The 11,092-nt window shown below is 38.8% G+C and overlaps 1 protein-coding gene across 1 annotated transcript; it reads right to left on the reverse strand.

The window, feature by feature from the left end:
- Nucleotides 1-8,646: 8,646 nt before the first annotated feature.
- Nucleotides 8,647-10,198, reverse strand: LOC112098003 (uncharacterized serine-rich protein C215.13-like). The gene is made up of 3 exons (XM_024183597.1): nucleotides 10,101-10,198; nucleotides 9,078-9,631; nucleotides 8,647-9,008 (listed from the first exon to the last, which is right to left on the reverse strand). Exons 1-3 carry the CDS (start codon nucleotides 10,196-10,198, stop codon nucleotides 8,647-8,649), a joined length of 1,014 nt encoding a protein of 337 aa, XP_024039365.1.
- Nucleotides 10,199-11,092: the final 894 nt, after the last annotated feature.

The following is an 11,092-nucleotide window of genomic DNA, read 5'->3' on the forward strand; positions in this document are numbered from 1 at the left end:
AGAGCACACTGATCTAGGCGGGAAGACTGGATATATTCTTTAGGGTGAGGGCGTCTGGTACAGATGAGGGTGCGGATACTGCGGGTAAAGGAGCTAGGTCGTTTGTACAACTAATAAGGGCTAATAAGAGGGTAGGAGGACTCACTGATTTGGGTTGATTCAGGGATATAAGAGTATTCTACAAGGTTTTCAATCTTAGTGGTGGTGCATGAGTTTGAGGTTAGGATTGAGGTGGCAGTGGAGGTACGAGCGGTGGGGACTGTTGTCCAGGAATGGACATGGAGGGCGGAGAAATTTTGACGGGGCGTGGTTGAGGTTTAGGTTTTGGTTTAGGTTTAGGTGGTGGCGGTAAGGGATTGTCTCTGAAAAAGGTATGAGTCATGCCAAATAACTTGGAAGGGTCATATTGTTTGATGGGGGAAAGCATCGAGGAAAATGGATGATAAGTTGGACCTATGGAAGGGATAGGAGGCGATGTGGTAAAAAGGGTAGGTCTTTGTTTTTCAGATTCAATCTGATCAAGCTTAGCTTTTAAGCGTCTGATTTCCCTTTCTTTTTGGTCAAATTCTGGGCCATAGTATCTTTGAGCAAGCATGGTTCGTAACTCTAAATCTAGTTGAGTAATTCTGGATTGAAGATTGTGGTGGATCTGCTGCATCTGTGCAGTAATGGAGTCAACTTTCGTCTTAATCTGTTCAGTTCGTAAACTGATTTTCTCAACTTTTGAATTGATATGCAACAAAGTATCATTCTGTGCACTGGCATTTTGGGTTTGCCAGTTAAGGACTGATTCAAAAGGTTTGGGAGGTTTTAGATACCACATTTCGTTGGGAATCTGTGTGAGTTTCTAATGGAGGAAAGGAGGAAGAGTAATATGAAGAGGTAGTAGAAGAAAACATCATACAAGCTATTGGTTGTACGATAGGTGTTGAGTTTGGGATGGGGGATAGAATCTCAAGTTTGCAATGCTTTGCAATCCATTTGAGTTCTGTTTTGTAGATGGGTAATGGAGCTGGTGGAGGTGGAGGATCTCTTGGTGATTTGGGTTCACAGTGTTGACATGAGACTGGAGGTTTTTTCTTTTGGATCTCTTTTTGGTGGCATAATCATCGTCCTCTTCCCAATCATCCCAGCAGGGACAAATTGGGTCACACATGCCGGAGCCTGGGACATCCCATAGGAAATGTCCATTTTGCTTTGTTGGATAAACATCGTATCCGTCAGAATTGAACCCTGTAATGGGCAAATCTTCCTGAGCTATCTGAATAGCTGTGATCATTGAAGAATAGGTAAAGCAGAGCCGAGGGGGCTCTTGTGGAGCACTTGGAGGTGGTTTAAAAGTCATTCAGACACGGCCAACCCTCTCACACAGAACCATATGTTGATAAAACAGCTTTCCTTGCAAACTCTTGGATAGCAAAGACAGAAGAGAAAGTTTTGTCAAGGGGAAAAGTTTTCTTGGTGAGAGCTTTTTGGCAGACTCATTTCCATTTTCCACCTTCCACCCAGAAAATCTGTTCCTTACAGGTTTATTGGTGGTATGAGAAGTGCAGGAGTTGGGCAAAGAAAGAGTAGAAGAAAGAGACAGATGGATGATAAAAAAATTTTCTATCATTCATTTATGACATACTTGTGATAGAAATTTCATCTATTAAGCACTTATGATAGACTGATGATAAATTATTTGATTATCAAGAAGTAATGACAAATTTGTGATATAATTTTGATCATCAGGTAGCTTTTTTATTTTGACTTTATTTCACAAGGTTGACTGAAAATTTTAAAATGAATGAAAACAATAAATAAAGAATAAATGATATCGTTTGCATTAATTCTCTTTAGACAAGAAACGACAGCGTTTAGATTGAAACTAAATAAAAACAAAACCCTCTTCAGTTTTCACTCATCAAATTTTTTTTCCCTAAGTGTTGGCACTCTCACTCTCATCTTTCGCTCAGTCACTCCCGTCAATCTCACACTCACAAAGTCCTTTTCGCCGAAAATCATTGCATGGGCACTGAACCACTGCCACAATTCTGTTGTATTTCACTATCAATTTTGGGTCTCACGAGAACTATATGGAATACCCACAAAACGCATGTGCTGCTACTATTGAATTTCAATACCCTAACTGAGAACCCTCGCTCACCCACTGTTGTAACCATTCGATCAATACAGGTAAATAATATCTCTAATGTTGTGTTCCATTTCAATTTTAATTTTCTTGTCAAACTCGAACCCTATATATGTAAAACTTAAAAACCCTAGATGTGTTCTTGTCAAATTCGAACCCTACACACCTAAATCTTGAAAAGCCTAGATGTTTTCTTGTCAAATTTGAACCCTGTACATGTAAAAATTGAAAATCCTAGTTGTGCTCTTGTTAAATTTGGATCTATTTGATTGGTCTTCTATGTTTCTTTATTTATGGAATTTTAAACAATTTTTTGATTTTTTTGGAATTTAATTATTATAGTTTTATTGTTAAATTTGATTTAGGTTGTAAAGATCCTTGCCAATTTAATCATGATGGGTGTTGGGATATTGTCTAGGCTGCTTTATCATTGGGGTTTTTTTTCACTTTTTGTGGATGAATGGAGCTATATATATAGATAATTCTCAAATTTGTTCATTGTGATGCAAAGTCTTTTTTTTTTTTTCAATTTCATTGGTTAAATTCACTAATTCGTTGAAATTAGTGGTGATTGTGGGCTGAGTCGCATGTGCAAGAAGTGGTGTCAAGTCTGGGCGCACATTGAGTCATTCACTTGGTGGGCAATTGTTATTGTTTCTGTTATGTGTGTTGGAAATAATGTCAATATCATCCAACCAATGTGTGTTTCCAGTGGTTGTTTTTGCACCGAGTAGAGAATTTATTATTACTTCAGAGTTCCCTATCCCTTGTTTCTCTTTTGGGTAATGTAGGTATTGACTAGTTCATTTCCATTTTTCATTTGGCTTGACGGAATGTTATCAATTTTTCGATCTTACAAGATATTGATTGATACATATGTGTACAATACATTAAAAATCGTTAAACATTTTGCTCTTAGTTACAATTTTGAATGAATGTCACATGGAAAGATCCTCTAAGAATATCAATAGTATTGTGGTTTCTACTCAATTTCCACTTTCTGCATTCATATGAGCATGGTTTGAATCTCAGGCCTTTTGTACCATTCAAAAATTTCTACCAATTAACAACATAGCTTGCTAGCACCGCAAATTGTTTCAACTCCAAGGCAGAGAATTCCTAGAAGATATATACATATTGATATATACTTGCATGTAGCCGTATGCTCACTACCTTCGAATTGGGGATATAGTTACTATTTTTGTATTCCCTCCAAGTGTTTGATAAAAAGCATGAATGAATCTTGGCACTTTAATTGTTGCAGGCCATTTCTACCTGTGAGGAGCGAAGGAATATGAAGCTTATTATATTCATTCGCAAAGCAAAGCTGATACAATTCATGGCAAAGCTTGATGAGGTGTTGTATTTTATCTAACTTTCATCAGTTAGATCGAATTCTATATCAAGAAGCAAATATGTTTACTTCGGTATTCATAATCCACAGGCCATATTTCCAACATCCTCAGACAAAAGACTACTGGACACAGGACATGGCGTATGAATGGAAAACATTCCCTCATCCTTTCCCTCTTGACCATGATCCTACAATCATCTCCACTCTCAAAGCCTACTTGTTAGAACTCAACAATGTCCAACCTGTCCCAACAGACATTCACCACACCTCCATTGGTCCTTCCCACACTCTTGAGATTCTACCAGGCACTCAAATATGTACTCCAGGATCCAGTTCCAGTCCTCATGGCATTCTTGTTTGAGAACAAAGGCCTGACTACACCAATGTTCTCTTCCAAGACGCTCAAGATCCTTGGGCAGACTTTCAATCCTTATTACAAACCCAAGACACTCAGTACACCATCACTGAACCAGGCTCTTCGTCTACTCCAACTCAAGCACAACGACCAGCAAACCCCGAATTAGATGAAGACATCCTGATTTACTAAAAGATCCAAAGAGAAAAAGAAGAATATGAAAATGAAACCGATGACATGTCCCCATCCAGATTTCCCTCAACTCCATAATCGCCTCACATGGCTACAGAGTCATCCCTCTTTGAAGGTCAAAGGTGATATATTTTCGGGTGGTATCATGATCAATGGTTTTTGCTTTTTTAGGTTACCAGTCGGTAATTGTACGTGGCGTTGTTACCCCAGATCTATAACAGAACAAAGTCTGTCCTTAGGGCCAATAGCCCGCAAGTTCTGGTTTCCAGTTGATATACACTTATCCGTCAAATACCAAAAATCAAAAATGATTTGTGAAAATAGTTTTTCATGATACCACTCGAAAACACGACACTCTTGGCCTTCAAAGAGGGTGAACGTTGTGAGAAAATAATTTCATTTTACAAAAATCGATTTTGGAGGATAAAACAGGACCTTTCTGATGCACAAGATCCTTAGGCTTAAGGCAAGTGCAGAGCATACTCAGTTTAAAAAGTTAGAGGTAAGTGTACCATTATTAACCTAAATAATTTATTTTATTCCTAGAAGAGAGAAAAAGAGTTTAGGGAAACATGATGTAAAGAAAACTTAATGTTATTTTGGATTTTCTTCCCCCCTACGACGGAAGCAGAAGGTGCTTTATATAGAAAATCATCAAGGACAAGACCCCTTGAATGATTATAATAGGCACATGCTTTTAGAAAAGTTAAGCACACCCTTTTAGAAAAGTAAAGCACACTAAGACTTTAAGCACACCTTTTGAGAAAAGTAAAGCACACCGACTAAGACTTTTACATAAACATTCAAAGCAAACGGGAGTCACATGGACTTATTGCATCAAGAGCTGTGTGATGGCGACAAGTTGTCATCATGGAGTGGATGGATAGCGCGATGGTGACATGTCTCCTGTCTCTTTCTCATATTGGCGCTTGTGCCGACGTATCTGTTTCTGGTCTAGATACGCCTCAGCTTACTGATATTTGTCTTCATCAGGGTCAGTCATGTGCTGTGATGTAGATGCAGCAGGAGAGTCTGGGTTGGTGACAGTATAATGGGGACTTTCAGTATGGAGAAGGGACTGAAAATCTTCCCATGGGTCCTGAGCGTCTTGAAATAGGACATTAGTGTAATCAAGGCGTTCTTCCATGACAAGGATTCCTTGAGGACTTGAACTTGAACCCGGAGTACAGCCTTATGTTTTTGGAATTATTTCAAGGGTGTGTGATGGTCCAATAGAGTTGTGGTGAATGTTTGTGGTAGGTGGAGGAACATTGTTAAGTTCCATGACGTAGGCTTTGAGAACGGTGGTGACCGATGTATCATGGATGAGGGTATAAGGATGAGGGTAAGTTCTCCATTCGTATGCCATGTCTTGCGTCCAGTAGTCTCGTGTTTCTGGGTGATGGAAGTAGGGCCTGTGGACAATGAAAACTGTAGTCCACATGTTAGCTTCTTATTTTCGCATTCTGTCTAATCTGTGAAAGGTACACAGATTCTGGAGTTGTTTACGCCACCATGTGAGTGGGGAATACCATTCGAAGAGAGTCCATAGAAGGTCTAGTGAGAACTCAGGATTGGTAAGGTGAGTCAAGACTGGCTTGACAGGGAAAACTAGCTTTGTAGCATACAAGTTGGTGAGACACCACATGTACCAAAGCTCATCGTCACAGATGGATAGAGAGGAGAGAGTGAGGTTTGTGAGAAACAGGTGTTCCATACAAAGGTTAGGAAAACGGTAAGGTTTCTTGGTCTGAACATTAAAGAAATACTTGTAAAGGAACTTCTTTGCAAAATCTTGCAGTTGGTAAGTCGATTAGAAAGAGAAGTTCATGGGGAAGATTCTCTGGGTGAGAGCTTTGAAAGGAAGTTGGCGATGCATGGCTATAATGGGAATGGTTTGAATTGAGGAAATGAGTGAGGGTTTATTTATAGCTGGACGTGTGAGGAAGTCTGGAATGAGGTTTTGGTTGCCTTTTATGTGTTGAACAGTGAAATCATATTTAGCAAACCAATTTTTGAGACTGAGTAGTTGCTTATCAGGGAGCAATTTGTTTTTGAAGTCAAAGATTCGAGGAAAAGAAGAGTTATCCATGTTGATAAGAAATTTGTGGCTGATGAGATGAAATTCGAATTTTTTAATTCCATACTTGACTGCCAAAATTTCCTTGTAGATCACATGGTAGTTCTTTTCAGAGTCTTTGAATTGGCCGCTTGCATGTGCACAGAAATGACGCACGCCATTGATTTCTTCAAGAAGAATGGCACTCCAGTAATCATCGCTGGCATCAGTCTAGAGGATGCGTTGTCCAGTTGTGGGAATTCGGAGAGGAGGAGGTGACTGGGCTATCACCTTTAGTTGTTGGACAGCTTCTGTCTGTGATGGTCCCCATGGAGGGCACTATTTTCTGAGCATGCGAGACAACTGGCTTGTGTGGATTGCAACTTTAGGGATAAAATCACGGACATAATTAACAATCCTGAGGAGTTGTTGGATCTGCTTTTTGTTGAGATATGTGTCCGAAAACTTTAATAATTCAGTTGCAATATGTGGGCCAGGCTGATAATGGCCATCTTTAATTACCATGCCAAGAAAGTCAATTGATTCCTTTGCTATGCTGCTTTTCTTTTCAGAAAGCATGATTCTGTGTTCTTGCACAATATGAAAGAAATCCAAAAGGAGCTTCTGGTGGCTCCCAATGTATACTAAAGCATGATGGAGGATAGGACTGAAGATTTTTGCCATGACTTTTTGAAATAATGAAGGAGCAACCTTAAGACCAAAAGGCATAACAGTCCACTGGTAATGGGCATTAGGGATGTAGAAGACAGTTTTGGGACGGTCAACTGGTGAAATACCAAGTTGCCAAAAACCAACTTTTAAGTCAAACTTAGAGAAGATTCGAGCCCCTTGAAGGTGGACAAACAGGGTCTGGATTTTTGGAAGGGGAAACTTATCATCTTTAAGAAATGTATTAAGTGGCTGGTAATCAATGACTAACCTCTTTTTGTCACGAACTAATTCAGATCGTTTTTCAACATAGAAGGCTTGACAAGCCCAATCCGAATCCGTAGGTTCAATAAGACCTTGTTGAAGCAATTGAGAACATTCTTGCTTAGCAAGTAAGAGGTCGGAAGGAGACATACCCGGGTGTGATGCTTTAGTGGGGTTTATGTCTTCGTTGAGTTTGAAAGGAAGGTGAATGAAGAATTGTTCATTCTTCCAAAGAGGTGAAGGATGGTGAAACTGTGAATGGTTCTCTAGACAAAACTCTAGGAACTTTTGGGAAATATGACTATATGGAGATGGTGTTTCAGAAAGGGCATACAGACAAGAACATGACTGTATGGACGTAATGTATCTGTATAAGGCAAGAACATTTGCTTGTAGCAAACTCCAGAACTAGTGAGAAATAGGTTTTTAACTAAATGAAGAATGTCAAAACCTATAAGTAAATCTTTATCTGGGAGTTTGGATGCTACCAGCTTTTTCCAAATTATGCAATTCGGAAAGAATTGAATACCAATGGATTTTTTGGTAATCAAAGTGGTTTCAAAGGTTTCTCCATTATCTGCACGGAAAAGTTTTGAGTGAGTTTCTCAATGACCAAAAGGAAGGACAGAAGGATCAATCATACTGGTATCTGCACCAGTATTAATAAACCCGATAACTGGAATAGGCTTATGGAATTTGGAAGAAAGGACTGACATTTTGAGAGAAGGTCTAGGAATGGTTGAAACATGGTTGACAGTTTGAACGGTAGAGATGACTGAAATACCATCAGAATCAGAAGATTCTGCGATAATGAAAGCAGTTTGGTCATCTTGTTTAGATTGTTTAGAGAAGTTTGATTCAACATCTTCATTCTCAGATAACAGAGAAGAATGTTGAATATGTTGTATGAGACGAACAACTTTGGCTGATTTGTGAGGACAATTTCGAGCAAAGTGACCGCGTTTCTTGCAAATGAAACAACGCGTTTCTTTTTGTACTGGGAAGCATCATTTTTCCTGAAATATCTGAGAGGTTTTTTGGAGGATGATTTTCTGTGGAAGTGTTTTTGAAAATGTCTTTTCTTTTTAGTTGAACAAACACATTTCTTTTCATCATTGCATTCTATCTTGAGATAGGGCTTTTTGCAAGCTTGAGAAAAGGATTTTTTTGTCTTCCATAAGGTCCTTGAAGAATTCCTTTTGCTCACATATTTTGTCGAGACACAGCATTGCCATTTGGAAAATCTTTCCCAGAGAGATATCAGCTACGCTGAGATTAGTGGCTATGAGTTTCCTTTCAAGATCAGGTTGTAACTCAGAAGGAAGAGAGGCTATGAAGACATGTTTGAGAGAAGGGTCGTTGAACCCATTCAGCTTGTAGAATAGAATACTCATTCTTTTGTAATGAGATTCTAAAAGATGTCTTTTAAAAGAACAACACTTCATCTGATGGTACTCTTTTCTGTCGGCATTAGTGGATGTTGTTTTTTCTCCAATGAATTATTCATGGATGATATTGAGTGTTGTACAAACTGGAGATTGCATGAATTGGAGCTGTCGGTATTCTCCCAGGCTTTCTAACCAATCTCGTAAAGAACCCGTTGATCGGGCCATAAATTCTCAGAGAACAGCTTCACGTTGAACATTTGGTTTTGTTCCTTGGAGATCAATCCATGCATCAAATTCTTGAAGTCTGGCAGACCATTTGTGACGAGGAATGTCATCAAATGTAAACCAAGATGCTGAAGATGGTTTTGTTGAGTGGCCAGGTGCTGGTGGTGGCATTGGGTCTGTCTGAGATGCTTGATTTTCATCACCAGAAGGATTGTCGTCAACAATAGGGGTTGAAGTAGAAGCACTTGGATCTGCAGTTTCGGTTGCCATTAATATGCTTGTAATGTCAGCATATTCTGATTCAGAGTCAGTGGAACTGGGTGAGGATGAGGAAGATGGATTTGATTCTAATGGGTTTGACTCATATCCTGTTTTTGGCTCAGAAGAGTCAGAAGATGTGTTTTGGACAGTATGATAACGATACTAATCCATTGGACCTTTGTCTTTTTTGGGAGGCTCAGGAGTTGCTTTTGGTGAATTTTCCGGTGGAGCTGGAGAGGTAGATGAAGATGAAGTGGCCTTTGGCTTTGGTTCTGAAATCTTGACTTTAGATTTTGATTTTCTAGGTGAAGATGATTTGGGTTGAGGAGTTGGTTGAAGGTACGAGAATCCAAAAAACTGGTTATAAACAGGTTGTTGAGGTCTGGAAGGTGTGTAAAAAGGTGCATAAGTCTCAAAGATCGGAGGAGGTACTGTTGGGGTTTGTGTTTGAGTGAAAAGGGAAGGTTGAGTCTTTTCAGTATCAATTCTTGTCAATTCAGCTTTGAGCTTTCTGATCTCGGCTTCTTTTTTATTAAATTCTGGACCCCAAATGTGGTTGTTGATCATTTGTCTGAGGTCAGTATCTAGTTCAGAAATGCGATCTTGCAGATGTATATACATCTGATCAAGACGATTGCTGATTGAATCAACTTTAGTTTCAGTTTGAGAGACTTTACTGGCAACACGATCAATTTTCTTAACGAGTTGCTGAGGAGTGTGATTCTGAGCACTGGCATTTTTAGTTTGCCAGTTAAAAACAGCTTCATACTGTTTTGGCTCTTCAGGTTATCCCAAGGCGGTAACTGGAGATTGGATAAAAGGTTTTGAGGTTACTCTGGTCTGTGAGTCTGTCTGTTTTTCAAGTGGAGGGAATGAATCCTCATAAGATTGACCTGAAAACATAAGGCATGATCTGATTGGATGGACAAGAGGTTTGGGATCTGGTGGAGGTTGTGGAGGAGAGGATTTGCAAGATGGTTTTGGATGAGAAGATTTGTTCTTCTTCTTTTTTAGCCAGATTAGTCAACATTTATATGTTTTGATGCAACAACAAGATGTTATTTGTAACAAGTAGTTTTGTTGGTTGGTTAATTGGTCACATTTTATTAATGAAATGGGTTGGATTGGTATTAGTTTGGATGCAGCAAAAGAATTCTATTAGGTCTAATGTACTTATTTTATGGATATTACATTAGTACCTTGTGTCAGAATTGAGAAATTCTATGGAAATTACATTAGTAGGAATATAAGCCGAAACATCTCCCGACTGGGTCTCAACTATTGGTAAAGCGGTCATACTTCCTTCACCTAACTGCGAATGTCTTCATCAGCGTCAGTCATGTGCTATGATGTAGATGCAGCAAGAGAGTCTGGGTTGGTGACAATATAATGGGGACTTTCAGTATGGAGAAGGGACTGAAAATTGTCCCCATGGAGGGCACTGTTTTCTGAGCATGCGAGATAGCTGGCTTGTGTGGATTGCAACTTTAGGGATTTGGAATTATTTCAAGGGTGTGTGATGGTCCAATAGAGGTGTGGGGAATGGTTGTGACAGGTGGAGGAACATTGTTAAGTTCCATGAGGTAGGCTCTTGCGGACTACTGTTTAATTTATGTTGACATAATGTTGCTTTGCTTTTTGAAGGACTGTGTGTGTTAACTTATAGGAGATTTAAGGATCGTGAGAATCTAAATCTATATTTTATATGAATTTCGCTCAATGAAATTATTTTCCAATTGAATAATAAATGAATAATGAAATTTACTTTTGTGATTTTAAGAAATGGATGGATTAAAATTATGTCAAAGGCATTACACACATTTCCTCCTAGTAACAATTTGGAACTTTGTGCTTTGAAGAAGAATTGTAAACTTTATTATAATTTCAAGAGCTCAACATGATACGAAATCCCACAATGAAACTTTGAAACTCACACTTAAATTGTAGTTTCAACTTCCCAAGAAAGTTCTAAACAGATTTATGACAAACAAAAACCTTGACCCAATGCTTAAGAAAAGCATGAACCAAAGGTATAGAGAATGATATTGACGCCACACTCAAGAAATAGATGAGAAGGTGAGTGATAAGTCTAAATTTGGAACACCACAAGAATGCAAATTCTTGATAAGTTCATTGGGTCTCAAAAGAACCAAAGAAAGAATAATCTTTCAAATTCAAATAACATTAATCT

This window comes from Citrus clementina, unplaced genomic scaffold, assembly GCF_000493195.1.
Source record: "Citrus clementina cultivar Clemenules unplaced genomic scaffold, Citrus_clementina_v1.0 scaffold_5, whole genome shotgun sequence".
In the NCBI taxonomy this organism is placed as follows: domain Eukaryota; kingdom Viridiplantae; phylum Streptophyta; class Magnoliopsida; order Sapindales; family Rutaceae; genus Citrus; species Citrus x clementina.

Excerpts from the sequence above, each read along its gene's own strand:
- LOC112098003 (XM_024183597.1), bottom strand. The coding sequence starts at position 10,198 with ATGACCGCTTTACCAATAGTTGAGACCCAGTCGGGAGATGTTTCGGCT. Across the intron at positions 9,632-10,100 it reads TTTCTCAATTCTGACACAAG|TGCTCAGAATCACACTCCTC; the intron begins GTACTAATGTAA and ends TAAAAATGCCAG. Across the intron at positions 9,009-9,077 it reads GCCTCCCAAAAAAGACAAAG|GATATGAGTCAAACCCATTA; the intron begins GTCCAATGGATT and ends AGCCAAAAACAG.